General features: G+C 29.0%; 2 protein-coding genes across 8 annotated transcripts; one reads left to right on the top strand and one right to left on the bottom strand.

Annotated features, from left to right (window-relative positions):
- Positions 1 to 159: 159 nt before the first annotated feature.
- Positions 160 to 12,118, top strand: LOC100745135 (eukaryotic translation initiation factor 2 subunit 3, Y-linked). 4 transcript variants are annotated; one of them, XM_003489479.4, is made up of 9 exons: positions 214 to 409; positions 1,014 to 1,077; positions 1,175 to 1,285; positions 10,389 to 10,622; positions 10,707 to 10,865; positions 10,963 to 11,192; positions 11,262 to 11,406; positions 11,506 to 11,675; positions 11,759 to 12,118. In XM_003489479.4, exons 1-9 carry the CDS (start codon positions 338 to 340, stop codon positions 11,993 to 11,995), a joined length of 1,422 nt encoding a protein of 473 aa, XP_003489527.1. In that variant the 5' UTR covers positions 214 to 337; the 3' UTR covers positions 11,996 to 12,118. The 4 variants fall into 4 exon arrangements, with proteins under 4 accessions (XP_012241060.1, XP_003489527.1, XP_012241061.1 ...); XM_012385637.3 differs by lacking the exons at positions 10,389 to 10,622; positions 10,707 to 10,865; positions 10,963 to 11,192; ... (1 more) ...; positions 11,506 to 11,675; positions 11,759 to 12,118 and adding an exon at positions 7,205 to 9,303 and having other exon boundaries at positions 160 to 409; XM_012385638.3 differs by lacking the exons at positions 214 to 409; positions 1,014 to 1,077; positions 1,175 to 1,285; ... (4 more) ...; positions 11,506 to 11,675; positions 11,759 to 12,118 and adding exons at positions 5,785 to 5,924; positions 7,205 to 9,303.
- A 250-nt stretch (positions 12,119 to 12,368) lies between these two features.
- On the bottom strand, positions 12,369 to 15,905 carry LOC100750076. 4 transcript variants are annotated; one of them, XM_012385632.3, is made up of 6 exons: positions 15,761 to 15,905; positions 15,191 to 15,361; positions 14,751 to 15,090; positions 13,855 to 14,667; positions 12,611 to 13,767; positions 12,369 to 12,542 (listed from the first exon to the last, which is right to left on the bottom strand). In XM_012385632.3, the coding sequence occupies exons 2-6, from the start codon at positions 15,229 to 15,231 to the stop codon at positions 12,401 to 12,403; spliced, it is 2,493 nt and encodes an 830-aa protein (XP_012241055.1). In that variant the 5' UTR covers positions 15,232 to 15,361; positions 15,761 to 15,905; the 3' UTR covers positions 12,369 to 12,400. The 4 variants fall into 4 exon arrangements, with proteins under 4 accessions (XP_012241055.1, XP_012241056.1, XP_012241057.1 ...); XM_012385633.3 differs by having other exon boundaries at positions 15,191 to 15,347; XM_012385634.3 differs by having other exon boundaries at positions 15,191 to 15,306; positions 15,761 to 15,902.
- Between the last annotated feature and the right edge of the window lie 35 nt (positions 15,906 to 15,940).

Here is a 15,940-nt window from a genome sequence, read left to right as displayed (position 1 = left end):
ATATTATTATTTTAAGTATTTTATACATTCAATAATTATATTATATTTTAACACTGCAAGTAAATATTATGAAATGCAACATTTTATATATTCTAAATTTAATATTTAAAAATTAATGTACATAATATAAGAGAGATAATATAATATCGACAAAGCCGAGGAAATCTATGTTCCACGTTAATTCGAAGTATTTCCACTTGGCGTTGCTTCTGCTCTCTTGGCATTTTTACTTTTACCGACTAGTAGTCTATGTATATTCTTGATTTTAAATAAGCTATTGCCTTTTTTGAAGTGTCCCTCGCGTGGTTTACGTGTTAATAAAGGTGATTCAGTGATTATGGGTGGTGAAGAAGGTTTAGGAGTGACTACGGGTCAACCAAATCTTTATAAACAAGATCTCTCGAAGCTTGTGAGTAATAAATATATAATTATATCTTCATAATCTAACAAGCTTTCATTATGTTATATATAACCTTAATTCATATATTGTTAGCATACTATAATAATCTCTTTTTCCATTGCATTAAATAAAAATGTTCACTGACAAAAATGTTGAAAAATACAATATTAATTTTTAAAAACTACATATTATTTGAAAAATCTCTTTTATTATTGAAATATTTTGTTTTATCAATCGTTGATGACATCTAGGATTTATATACATCATATTATCACATAACAATTTATAAATATATTGTTTTTTGCTGAATTATATGCTTTTATATTTATATTAACAATGTCAACATATGATTTTGTTACTAATAAGAATTTATCATCAGTTTTTGTTTTGCATTTTCATAAAAATTAATGTTTGTAATATAAGTTTTATAGACTACAAAAACATAGTACGTTTACAATTTTGTAAAAGTACATTTTTATAAATTTATTTCATAGAAATAAAATGTAACATACATTTTTTTGTTCTAATTTGTTGCCTTCTTTATAAGTAAGTTCTTACATTGGCGATATTTTAATATCTTAATATCAAAATATATAAAATTCTTGTTATTTAGGATGTCAGCAAATTAACTGCACTATCTCGCGAGGTCATTAGTAGACAAGCAACAATTAATATTGGTAAATATAATCTTTCTATGGCTATAAAGATACATATAAAACATACTGCACAAAAACAATTGTTTAGACATATATAAATTTGAAATCTTATGTGTAGGTACCATTGGTCATGTAGCACATGGAAAGTCTACAATTGTAAAAGCTATATCGGGAGTGCAGACTGTTCGTTTTAAAAATGAATTAGAAAGGAACATTACTATTAAACTTGGTAAGTAGATGCAAGTCTTATATAAAATTGGCACATTGTTGTGAGATATGTATGTTCTCCACTAGCTAAGTTATTATAATATTTTTTACATAAAACCAACATTAATTCAGATCAATACTGAAACAGAATTGTTTTTAACAATATATTTCTTATTTATGTTTAAAAAATATTATATATTGCTTTTAATATAACAATGAAAAATGTAATACATATGTACAAAGTAAAAGAAAATAATTTTTTTTATAAATATAAAAGACATTAATTTTAAGAAAATTAAAATATCATACACTATATTATTTATTTATTTATTATTACTTAGTCTGTGCCTTTCAGCTTTGAACAAGCTTTCGGTTTTACATCTCGTTTACCTATTTTGCTTCTTATATATCTACCTCCCTTCTTATCCACTATATTATATTGCACTCCCTTAATTATTCTGTCTCTAAAACTGCAGCAATTTTTGGGCTTTTGCCTCCTTGCTGTGCTTCCTTATTGTCGCTCCTCCCAATCTTGTATTGCCCTTCTCTTCTCCATTATTGTTTTTAGTTCTGTTAGTCCTTCTCCAGTCTCATTTAGTATTTTTTCTGTGTCCTTTGGTCCTCCCATTATTTCACATTCTTCTATTACATGTCTCAGGTCTTCTTCTTTTCTTCTACATAGTCTGCATCTCTTTTCTTCCTCTTCTTTCCAGTCCCCTGCTTTGGTTTCGTTTCCATATTTGAATCTTGCCAATATTCTTCTGTCCTTCCACTTCATCCTCCCTTCTAAGTACTTTGGTAATTCTTCTTTGGCGATATTTCTGTAATGTATATTATATTGGATTCCCTTATCCTTTTCTCCCTCTCTTCTGCTTCTCTCTTTCTTCTTTCTTCTATAATTTGGTCTACTGTCATCCTTTCTTGCTCTTCTCTTGCTTCCATCTGTGTCCCTTCATTTCTCACATCTTCTAGTCTCTTCTTTCTCCTTCTTGCTCTTTTCCCTTCTTGACCATTTCCCCAGTTTCTCTCTCTTTCCTTTATGCACTCCTTTACTAGTTCCTTTTTTGATTCTCTATGGCTTTCCCTTCATACCTTGCTGCTCTTCTTAATGCTTTTTCTTTGATTTCTGTTAGCTTGCATTCTTCTACCAATATATAATTTGGTGTTGTCATATCTAAACCTATGATCAATTTCACATATCTTCTTTGTATTCTATCCAGTCTTTCTTCCATGTTCCAGTCCCATACCTCTGTTCCAAACAGCGCCATGCTCTCTACCAGTGCTCTAAACATCTTCATTCTCCTCTTGTAGTCCTGTTTGAAAATCCGTTCTCCCACGCTCCATGTTTTCTTCGTTGCTCTCTTTTTCCTGTCTTGTATGTGTTTCTCATGACTGCCGTTTTTCTGTAGTATGTACCCTAGGTTTCTTAACTCGTCCACTTTTTCTAATTCTCACTCTCCCCATTTCCATTTTCTTTGTCTTCTCTTGTTCTTTCTTTTTCCAAAAACTACTATGTCTACTTGGTCTTTTCCGTGCTCAGTTCCAATTCGGTTTCCTTTAAAATTTTTTTGAATCTCTTTAGCATTTCCTTTAGCTCCTCTTCTCTATCCGCCATCAGCACAATATTGTCTGCATATGTCAATGAACCATACCTTTCTTTCTCCTTCCACTATTCCCCCGGCTTGTCCTTTCCTTATTTCTTCTTCCAGTCCTGTCACATAGATTTTGAATAATGTCGGGCTCAACGGGCACCCTTGTTTGACTCCCCTCACTGTCCAAAATTCTTTTCTCACCACATTCTTTGTTTCTGCGTACAGCTCTTTTATCCTTCAAATTAGTTTTTCACTAATCCCCATTTTTCTCATTTTCTCCTCCAATTTCTCTCTATTTAGCCTTGAATGCTGCTTTTAAGTCCGCAAAGCAGGTATATAGTTTCCCTTTTTCTCTACTCAACTGTAAAATATCATACACATTACTAACTATATAATTGATTTTTAAATGATTAATACAGGAAAAAGATAGATTATTACTAATGCCAAAAATATTCAAAATTATCAATATTTACATTTCAATATATATATCGGAGATGTAGGGATAATGGGCCTTTCTTTTGGAATTTTGGGAAGATTCCCAATACTTTGGTCTAAACTGTTTGTTATAGCTGTTCATTATAGAATTATAACAATGGGCTTGTGGTCGAGGTGACACAACTGGTCACCGAACGTAGCCACGGTCACGGGATGAACGTTTTACTTAACAGTAGAAGTACCAATATTGAGGGACACCCGTTGTATTAACAAACAAATCCCGAGGCAGGAGCAATGATGACTCTACGCGAGTCTGCCTAGTAACGGCGCCTGGAATTTTGTTGATAACCCTGATCGATACGCAATTGACAAGTATGATCGTGTCAGTCTTTTATTCTTATGATCACCTTGGAGAGTTTACATACAACGTCAGTCTGTCAGCCTGAAAGATACCGTATGTCACAGCTAACGTCATTTTGAGTATCAACACATATCCAATTGTATAAAGAGTTATCCCATTGACCGTGGATTCGTTTGAACCTAAGAACATTATCTTTACTTTAAGAGTGTCTTATAATCACGTTTAATTGTTAAACCCTGTTAAATCAACTCTTGTACATATCACTGTAAATATAAACCTCTTTGAACAATTACAATGACTCGTCCTAATGAAGATACGCAATATGCTCCAAGAACTAGTGCCAACCCGACAAACCTGACATATATAATAAAAACTGTGTAAAGTCAAAATATAGATTTAATACAGTGACTCCCAAAAATATTTGGATGATTACTATGATAATATTACAATATGACTAACTTCATGGCTTGATATTTCAGTCATTTATAAGGCAATCGCCCTGGTTAGTTTTTTAATAACAGATCATTTATTATTATTAATAAGAATTATTTTTATCATTTATTTAATATAATTCACTATCACAAAATAATTTTAATACCTCATGATGAGAAACCATTTTATTTTAGAACACGTTTTAATCTGTTTGACATATTATTTATACTTTTTTTTAAATATTCTACAGTTACATATGACCATTCATTTTCGACTCATTGTTCTAATTCGACTATTGAAAAAATTGGAGTTTTCCAAATTATTCTATGTAATTCACCTTATGAATGTACTATATATGCATGCTTTAGTCATTGTCCTGATAAAACTTAAAGCTATTATGAATTCCTATTTATTTTCTCTGTCTTTTTTTTTTTTTTTTGACATTTTGAACTAAATTGTTTTTACATATGCTTAAGTAAAGATTTTTATCCATAATGTTGTCATCAAGTTTTCAACTTCGTATGATGAAATACAGCCCTGGACCATTACACTAGCTTCCCTATGTTTCACTGTACCTCTTGTATTTTTAAAGTAGAATTTTTTAATCAGTTTTTGCCATACCAAAGTTCTTCCATCAGAATTATAAAGGTTGAATTTGCTTTTGTTAATAAATACTACATCTTTCCACCATGAATCATTCTTAGAAATTAGCTCTTTTATAAAATTGACTTGTTTCTCCCTATTCTCATTCATAAAAAATTGTTTTCTGGCTACTGTTCCATTGTTTCCAGCTTGTCTGATAATTCTTTGAACTGTTCCAATCGAAACGTTTTCGTAGCTTGCTTCTAATACCTCACTAACTATTTTTGGGGCATTTATTTGCGGATTTTCTTTCCCTTTAGAATAATTCTGTTTTTCTCCTTTGTACTTAAGAGACTTAGTCTTCCAGTTTGTGGAATATATTCAATGCGATTCTCGAAATAAAATCGTTGAATGATATCTGCAACAATATTTTTGCTTATATGGAGCATAGCATCAGTTTCACGATAGGTTCTTCCCTTTTTCTGGTGGAAAATTATAAATTGCAGCATGTTGAATGCTGTATTATTTCTTTTGCGACTCATTTTGGACGAGGTCATTTTTACTATTGAGAAATAGAGATTTTTCTGCTTTCTTGGAATATCGGGTTGCCAGAAGGAGATAAACAGATAAATATAAAATATGTCCGAATATTTTTGTGAACTGAAAGTACGGCGTTATTTTCTTCGGCAACTTTTACTATGCAATGTATGTGAATTTACCAAATAAATTATATGTTTTCATATTATTAAAAAAATAACCAGGGCGATTGCTTTATAAACAACATAGAACCATAAAATTAGTCATTCTGTAGTGTGTAGTGTACGAATGTTTTTGAGTCACTGTATATTATATACATTACTTATTTTAACAATTAGAATAGATAAATTATTAATAAAGGCATATCAATTACAGTTTGTACGAGTGATAGGTTTGAGTTTTTTTTGAGGGAAAAGATAAAGTTTAAACAAAATTGTTAACTAGAAAAATATTAATATATTTGTACTTAATAATTTTGTAAAAGAACGAATTCTATCTAAAATTATTTTAGGCGTTATTTCCGCTATATTTAAAGAAAATATTTATATTTAGAAAGAATTACTTCTTGTTCTTCATTGTATTATATTCTTTATCATTTCCTACATAGATGGCGCTAATCGTCAAAAACTGTCGCCATTTCATTAAATGTACATCCGAGTAGCTGAATCAAAAATGTTTTACAACTGACATATTTGAAAATTTAATTCTATTTCTAGTATTATGTAATTATTTAAAATATTATATATTATAATTTGTTTAATTATACGTAATAATAGTAATACTATTTCTTTTATTTCTTCCAAGTTATGTCATTTTTCGTATTTATATTTTATTTAAATTGCTTAGTAAACATATTAAATAAAATATAATTAATTTATTCTCGTAATGATTTTAAAGTGCACAATTATCTACATATATTAGCATATAAATGAATTATTTTATTAATAAAGTAAGGTTAAATTTAAGTACAAATACAAAGGATAATAGAACATACTAAAATATTGATATAGCAACATAAATATAATATTCAGTTTGCAATAAAAATTTCACATATAATTTAATACACAAGTAAGTTTTTAATGCACTCTTCATGCATGATTATTTTTAATTGTAATAAATTAAATGTGTGCACTAGTTAGTATATTTCATGCATTACAAAATAAATGATCATATACAATTGAAAGATTTAAATAATTATCGATTAAAGCATACCTTAATAAATTGACTTAAAGTGCCAAAAATTTGTTGATAAAACCAAATTATTTCTGTGATTCAATTTGATATAATAGACAATGTGTGAGTGTGAACATATCTTTGTAATATAATGTATAACTTTAAGGTAAGTATAATTACATTTATTAATCAAATTTTTTATATAAATTTTTAAATTTATACATATATAATTATTATAATATACAATGTACAAATTTATTTATAGTGTAAAGAAATATAATAAAGAGCTAATAATTTCTGTTATATGAAGTTAGTGTTTTATTTATGAAAATCTTAGAAATTGGCTTAAGGTGTTTTAAAACATATTATTATTGTTTTATAATAATTACACCTTACAGTGTAATTGTAAATATAAATACAAAATTAATATTAAGGTGTGCTTTAGTCATTAAGTATATATATTATCTCAGAAAATCAGCTGATTTACCATATTCATATTATAAGATTCAAACATGAATCTTTTTATGTAACCAAATAATTTAATGGAAACTTGAAGTAATAATTTATAACATTCAAAAATGCTACTATATAATATGTACATTCTTTTGCATAAACATTGTATAAGTTATATTAATTTTCTTATAATGGCACCAAACATTTTCCTCAATAAATGACAGAGAAGAGCGAAGAGGATTCAAGGGATTCTTGATGTTCAAGGTGATAACGTTAATACTAAGAGAAAGGGGAGAAACAATTATACAAGTTAAACACAAAATATGGGAAAGTGTGACTGGAGAGAATGACATCCTTTAAATGTTTGGCATTACAGACGCTCATGCAGAGGGCAATACCAGAGGGGAACAAGAAGAAAATCTTGGTTACGCAAGCGAAATGTCTTCTACACCAGAAAAAAGACCAGCTTCTCCAGGATTAGTTCAACCATTGGCCAAACATCGAAAGCTTGATCAAAGATTTGTTTCTTCTGAAAAAAATAATTACAATGATAACTCTTACCATGATGATAAATCAAAGAGCAACAACTTAAATAGTAATAATGTTCATTTTAAAAAAAACCAAGAAGAGAAACAAGTAATCAATGATAGAAGAGATCTGAATTTTTCTGATAATCAAGAAATTAGTACAGAAAATATAAGACTAAGCAAATTAAATGCCAATACCAATATTGAAATGTATCAAATAGACTACAAAAAAAATTTACAAAATATTAGACTGAAGGAGCTCAGAGTTATATTGGAAGATGTAAGATATATGGATATAAAACATGAAAATAAGAAGAGAATGAAAAAGTTACTAATGGAGACTACCCTTTGGGAAGTAGAAAAGATTCTTGCAAAGAAAGAATTAAAAGGAGTGCCAACTTATTTAATCAAATGGAAGAATTGGAATTCACAGTATAACACATGGGAACCGGCGTCGAATTTAGTAAACTGCCCAGATGTTCTAGAAGAGTTTGAAAAGAGTAGATTACAATTGATCGATCGTTTCAAGAAGAAAACAAATTTTTATCCGAACGATAGGGATATTGGAGAATTTTTAAATTATCTTAAGTGTAGAGGAGAGATGATAACATCAATTTCGGTAGAACCAAATACAGTATATATTAATATATCCAAATATTTACATCTAAAGTATGTCAAAAATAGTAAATTGGAGAAAGTTATAAAACATGATATTCTCCGTATGTTAGTCATTGATTTAAGGAAAAAACAGTTAGAATCTTTAGAAGAGTGGGAAAATGAAATGAATACTATCACTAAAGGTAAACCATTAATACGGGTGGAGAATGTAATAGACTTGGAAACAGCACCTCGAGACTTCTATTATATAGAAGATTATCTACCTGGTAATGGAGTCATAATACCTGATGATCCACCTATTGGTTGCGAATGCAAGTCTTGTAATTCTAAGACAAACTGTTGCTTTGCCCAAGATAACGGACTATGTCCGTACACCCCGTCATGTAAGATTCGAGTTCCACCTGGAACACCGATATACGAATGTAACAAACGATGCAACTGCGACATGAACTGCTTCAATCGAGTAGTGCAACGTGGCAGCAAGATGAAGTTTTGCATTTTTAGAACTGCCAATGGACGGGGTTGGGGTGTGAAAACATTACAAGCGATTAAAAAAGGTTGTTTTGTCACACAATATGTGGGCGAAGTCATAACAAATGAGGAGGCCGAAAAGCGTGGCAAAGAATACGATGCCGCTGGTAGAACATACTTATTTGATCTTGACTATAATGAGTCTGAAGGAGAATGTCCATATACTGTAGATGCTGCCATATATGGCAACGTTTCGCATTTCATCAATCATTCTTGCAATCCAAATCTCGCTGTCTATGGTGTTTGGATCAATTGTCTTGATCCGAATCTTCCTAAGCTTGCATTGTTTGCATTGAGAGATATTAAACAAAACGAAGAAATTACCTTCGATTACATGTGTCAATCATCAAAGAATAGTGAAAATTCTATAAAGCAAAATATGTCGATGAAAGAGAATTTAAATATATATATGAACACGGAATTTCAAGAGGAGTTAGAACTACGTCCAGAGACACCAGAATCAGACTTGTCGAACATTAGAACCTTATGCAAATGTGGCGCTCAAAGTTGTAGACGATACTTGTTTTGAATAACTGTTCACAAATTTATTATACTAACAGCATTATAAACATGTAGTTTTTATCAGTTTGATAATCGTGCGAGAAACTAAATAGATTAAATACTATGTTACTAGAATCGAATTGAATTTCAGCTATTTCTCTATTCATTTAATTATTAAACAATAGATTATATACTTACTTACAAAATAGTTAAAATACTTAGGAAACGTTTGATAAAGTTTTTACAATTTTATATATATTTGTTAGAAATAATTATAGTTGAATTGTATTACATGTTATAGTTAATATCTTTCTCTTTACTGTCACAAATTATTCAAAATGACAAAACGGGAGTGACAAATTTTACTGTTTTCGATTATTTATATGAATGTTATCATAAACTTAATATCACAATATGTAATGCATTATATCACATAATATAAAATGTTTATGATTAAATGCTCGTAATTTTAATATAAATAATCATTAGAAACCTCTATATATAATAATATTCACATAAAAAGAATCGTTTCATGTTAAGAATGTTATGTAGTATAGTTTAAAAATAAGAAGTTATTTTTGGTAAACAAGTGAAATATTACCAGTAAAAGTAACTTGAAGTGGTATAATAATAAAATAAATTACTTTAGACACATAGACACTTAGTCATAGGATTGCAAATCATGAATATCAAAAACTTAACATTTATTTTTCATGTATGATCTATTGTATGTGTATAGAATACGTACAATATATTTTCATTTGATGTTTCTATGAAACTATAATATTATATTAAAATCATTTTGCTAAAAGTGCACCATTTAAGTTGAAATTATAAAAAATATTTGTAGTAAAAATAAACTTTCAATGTGTAAATTATTGTAATACAATTTCATGTATGTCAAATTCTTACAATAATTTTAAATTCTAATTAATAGTAATATAATAACATTCCCACGTATACAAACATTGATTGTTAAATATATTAACAATTAAAATAATTTATATAACTCAAAAAAATGAAATAAAGAATTAAATAAAAACTTATATTTCGTTATAAAAAAATAATTTTATTGAATTTTGAAATTATTATAAGACTATTGGCTTTTGTTTAATTGTCGTATTAATATTTTGAATTCATATAAAATAAATATTCTCGCAACAATTTTAAAATTATTTAAAAGTATGTATAAAAAAATGTTTCATTGAATGTAAACAAATAAATTCATATTATTATATTAGTAATTCTTCTATTTTTATATCCTATAATTAATTTTGATTTTACCTATTCATTAATCAGGACAAAATTTATAGGAATATAGAATTAGAGCAAATCTATTTAAATAAAATAATATCACGAATATTTTTAATTGGCTCATTTCAGGATACGCGAATGCAAAGATTTATAAGTGTGATAATGAAAAATGTCCAAGACCAGGATGTTACATATCCGGAGGTTCGAGCAAAGACGATTCATTCCCTTGTTTACGTCCAGTTTGTTCTGGACGATTTCAACTTGTACGTCATGTATCCTTCGTTGACTGTCCAGGACACGATATCCTTATGGCAACTATGCTGAACGGTGCTGCTGTCATGGATGCAGCTTTGCTCTTAATTGGTACATAGTCAAATTCTTTTATATTATTGTATCTGGAATGATAGTTATTTGAAATATTGAAATTAATAAATATTTATTTTGTAGCCGGTAATGAGTCGTGTCCCCAGCCTCAAACATCAGAACATTTGGCTGCCATTGAAATTATGAAATTGAAACATATTGTAATTCTGCAAAATAAGATAGATTTAGTAAAGGAAGCACAAGCAAAGGAACAGTATGAGCAAATTTTGAAATTCGTACAGGGTATTTTAATCTTGATAATAATTCTATAATGAATTTACACGAATTGTTATTGATATGCATATATAATATTAAAAACATGATCTTTTCTCTAAATTAGGTACAGTAGCTGAAGGAGCGCCCGTAATACCAATTTCTGCACAACTCAAGTATAATATTGAAGTCTTGTGCGAATATATTACGAAAAAAATTCCAGTACCTTTAAGAGATTTCACTTCGGAACCGAGATTAATTGTAATTCGGTCGTTTGACGTAAATAAACCTGGTTGTGAAGTAGATGATCTGAAAGGCGGCGTTGCTGGTGGAAGTATTTTAAGAGGAGTATTAAAAGTACGCTAAAAATATACTTTTGTTATTACGCTTACGTGAATGTAATTTTACGTATTTATTGTTTCCCAGGTGGGTATGGAAATTGAAGTTCGTCCTGGACTGGTTTCTAAAGACAGTGAAGGAAAACTGACCTGTCGACCCATATTTTCGCGGATAGTATCATTATTTGCTGAGCAGAATGAACTTCAATTTGCTGTTCCAGGTGGTCTCATAGGTAAGTAAGAGCAAATACCATAAAAGAAAAAAAAAAAAAAATTGGACAAAATATAAATCATAAAAGAAATTTGGTAATATTTGAAAAATAAATTTTAAGGTGTCGGAACAAAAATCGAACCAACATTATGCCGTGCTGATCGTTTAGTGGGGCAAATTTTAGGAGCTGTAGGAGCTCTACCTAAAATATTTATCGAACTCGAAATATCATATTATCTTCTTAAGCGATTGTTAGGTGTGAGAACTGAGGGTGATAAGAAAGGTGCAAGGGTAAATATATTTTGTGGAGATGTTATAATCAGATTTTTTTTAGTATATTTCTATTGTAATTATAAAGTATTTTTTTATAATAGGTACCAAAATTATCGAGAAATGAGGTGCTATTAGTAAATATTGGGTCATTAAGCACTGGAGGTCGTGTATTAGCCACTCGTGCTGATTTAGCTAAAATCAGCTTAACAAATCCTGTATGTACAGAAATTGACGAAAAAATTGCGTTGTCGCGTCGTGTTGAAAAACATTGGCGTTTGATTGGTTGGGGTCAAATTTGTGGCGGACAAACAATAGAACCAGTTATAGACCGAAAATAATTCCACGAATATCACGAGATAACAAAAATTTAATATAAAAAACAAATCGAAAATAATTTCTACAACATAGTGTTGTTCGAAATGTTTATAATAAAGTACGAAGTACATATAATTTGTGTGTTATTTAATGCATTTTGCTTACTATTCTTATCCTGAACATAAGTAATATATAAAATCGATAGAAATGTTTTATAAAGCTTTTATAAAGCTTAAATAAATGTTTTATAAAGTTTTTATAAAGCATTTTCTTTATCACAAATAAAAATTTATCTTTCAACAAATTTTTGGATGACATAAATAGATACTTGATAGTTAATTGAGTTTTTTTGTGTTCAACTATTCTTTATTGTACATAAAAATAAATAGAAAAGAATTAAATATTGCGTATGAAATATTTTATTTGGATTATGTTAGATTAGGTATAGATATAAATCCTGGTTGAATATATGAAATTGACATTGAAACACAGGCTAATAGTATTGGTGAAGTGCCTGCATCTTGCATTAAACGGTGCAATTCAATTGGTTGTATAAATGAATCATCTTGTCTGAAATAAAAAAAAAACATTATTGTATAAGTTCTACAAAATAAATATAACTAATAAAAATAAATTACTTTATCACAACTACTCTGTAGAATGGAAGACCAGGATCTGCTTTTCTATAGTTTTGTGTATTGGAATAAACATTGTATGATATTTTGTACTTATTCTTTTTTCTTCTTACAATTTTCTCGGATGCAGACTTAATTATTTTAAGTTTACTGAAGACTTCTTCAAGACTATTTGCATTCTTTGATCCAACAAGAGGAGTGCGTAATTGTCCAACTACTTGTACTTCATTACAATCTTCAATTCCCGTATCTTCATCATCGATAGTGATCGTTTTTACTTCGCGCCATTTAGTCTTTAATTCCGACCATGATGACGCTCCTGGCAGTATTTTAAATGAACACTGATAAACTTCATCGTTATGGTTTGATGTCATATTTGTGTTTTTATGATAATTTCGTGGCCAATATCTCTGACGAGGTTCTGTAAGTAATACACTTCCAGCTATGCTACAATGTATTGATGTATTTTCCACGATTCTTTGATGACATAATTTTCTTAATGGAAAGAAATTTTGATGAAAATTATGATAAAACTGGTTTCGAGTAAAAGAATGCCTGGTCACATTGTTACTTATATTTGGCATTGTCAAATTGTTCATTGGCAAAGATGTGAATCTGTTTTGATGAACAGTAGCACTATGATTATCAAGAGCAACAAATACATTTTGAAATGTAGTATTTCTATGATGCCAATATAGATTTTGGCTGTATGTATAAGGTGGTTTATTACTATATACATAGTTGGGACTAAAGTTCCCATGTTGTCTATGTTGCATGGAAAAATAATCTTGCATGAAAACATTGTGCGCATTTGTTGCTAAATTTTGATTAAATGGAGCAATGTTTGTATTTTTTCTAACGTTATTGTTACTTATAGAGATATTATTGCACTGATACATATTTTGACTTTCATTACTTTTTGCATGTTCTAGATTTTGACTAGATCGCAATCTTTTATCTGTTTGCTGTAATTTTTTTAATTTTGCACTTTCATAATGATAGATCGTTTTAACAGGTTTTATACTATGTGGTATGTATGCTCTTGAAACTTTTATTGTAATTGTGGATTGAAATGCAATGTTTGGAATTGAATCTAATAAATCTATTCGTGTTACTGGTTTTGGTATCTCTTGAATTTCATCATCAGAAAGTTCTATCACCTAATTGAAGGAAGAATATAAAAGAGGGAGAAACATTAATATTTTAACACTGTGAATATAACTATTATAAATATCATTATACAATACCTCATGTTTTGATTTCTTTAACTGTGAATTCTTTCTAGGTGGCGAAGATAATGTAGGTTTTCTTGAATTGCACTCAGAATTTTTATAATTAGAATCTAAAATATCAATAGCTGATAATAGTTTATCTGTTCTTCTAGGTACTAATTTAACATTGCGTTGTATGCGAGATGCTCGCCAATTTGCTGGTATATTACTTCCTTTGGTACAATCATTCATATTATCTTTGACAACTTTAATACTTCCTAATAAAGTCTCATCTGATATAATTTGCACCTTAGAATTCCGTTTTTTTTTATTTTCATCTATATTTACAGTTTGCAAAGTAATATCCGATCTTTTCCCGTTTTTCATATCCTTTTCGCATTCAACATTTGTAGATTGAGCTTCGATATTTTCTACTGCACAAAGAAGATCATTTATGATTTCAAAGACATTATTTGATATATCTTCATCTTCTGCTAGATCTTGAAAAATCCCTGTAGGAAAATTATTAATATTTGCATCAGTTCTTTTTGGACAACTAGCAGATTTTCCACTCTGTACATCTATATAATCTTTATCTTGTTGTTGAGTATCAGTTCTCCAAAGGCCATTTTCTGGCTCAACAATAACTTTACGTTTTATATTAGAATTTTTATCACTTTTTGTCTTTCTTTCTGAATCATAAACAAAACGTTGTATGCGATAACCATATCGTACTAACTGGCTATAAACTCTATATTCCTCTAATGAGCATTCAACATTATCAATTAGAAGATCATAAGCTTGTTGGATGGACAATGCTACATCATTCCATGTAAGTTCTAAACAATTCTAAAACAGAAAATGTTTTATATTTTCTCTACCATATCAGGAAATAATTTCTGTAAATACATTAGTATTGTATTATAACATACAGCTTCTAGAAGAAACAATGCTTCTTCTGGTATTAAATACAAGGTGCCACTTTTCTCCAAACCAAAACTACTCCAATCTTGACCAGAGTATTTTGTTACTTTAGCTCTTTTCTGTTCAGGCAACCATTCTGCACTAGCTAACTGTGAAATACGATCTACTCTTTCTATAGCTATTAAATTTTTTCTAGTTATAATACCTTTTTCAATTTGCATATTTTGGAGCCAGGAATCATTTGGTTCAAATTGTTTCATTCCAGTTTTTGGAAGAGTTTTAACTGACTTCTCGTATTCATTCCATGCATTAAACTTCAAACCTTTATTTTCTATCAGTTCTTCTGCCCTGAAAAATATTAATGTTTTAAATATATGATATTAATTTCACACTATAATTTGAAAGAAATAAATAAGAGACATTGAAATATTTGTTATAAGATACTCACGTTAACATATTAACAGGTATCTCTGTTATTTTATTTGCCATGATTTTCTGCAACTTCAAAACAATACTTATATTCAGTCAGTCATATTCTTGGTAAAATTCATTATAATTTATTGCCCGTACATAGAATTATCAAATCTTCAAGTTATCCATGGAACTTCAAAATGGGAAGCTCCGTAAGCTATTCATTATTTAATATTTAAATTTAGAGACATATATATATAAATACTGTTACATATCAATTGTTATTATTCATTCTGTTCATGTTTTTGAGTTAAAGCTTAGAAAGCGCATAACAAAACTTAAAATATGCCGGTAAGTTACATTTAATAAAATAAATAAACCATTGGCATATAATGAATTAAGTGCATTTACGTAGTAACGAATAACAAGAGATATATATATCTATCTATATATATATATATATATACAGACTACGTAAATGCACAATATATGTATATATGTATATATTGCTAGAATAGTTTTCTAGTCAAATTTCATTCTGTGACGATTAAACGAATAAACGATTTATGTAAGGTTACAAAAAATAGGTATTTATATAGGTACTTACGTGTCACACATATGTAACTCTAAGTAGAAAGCAGTCTTTCCTATTGAGGAAGATATTACATTATCTCGTTACTATTGTAAAATTATTTCAGTTTCAATTGTATTACGTTTCATTTTCTAATGTACTTATTTTCACTTTTTCTTAAATACGAAATTAGATTTGAATTACATAGCTGTATAG

The sequence above is a fragment of the Bombus impatiens genome, unplaced genomic scaffold, assembly GCF_000188095.3.
Source record: "Bombus impatiens unplaced genomic scaffold, BIMP_2.2 scf_0332, whole genome shotgun sequence".
Taxonomy (NCBI): Eukaryota; Metazoa; Arthropoda; class Insecta; order Hymenoptera; family Apidae; genus Bombus; species Bombus impatiens.
Note: the sequence above shows the minus strand (reverse complement) of the source record. Positions and strands in the feature narration are given on the sequence as shown.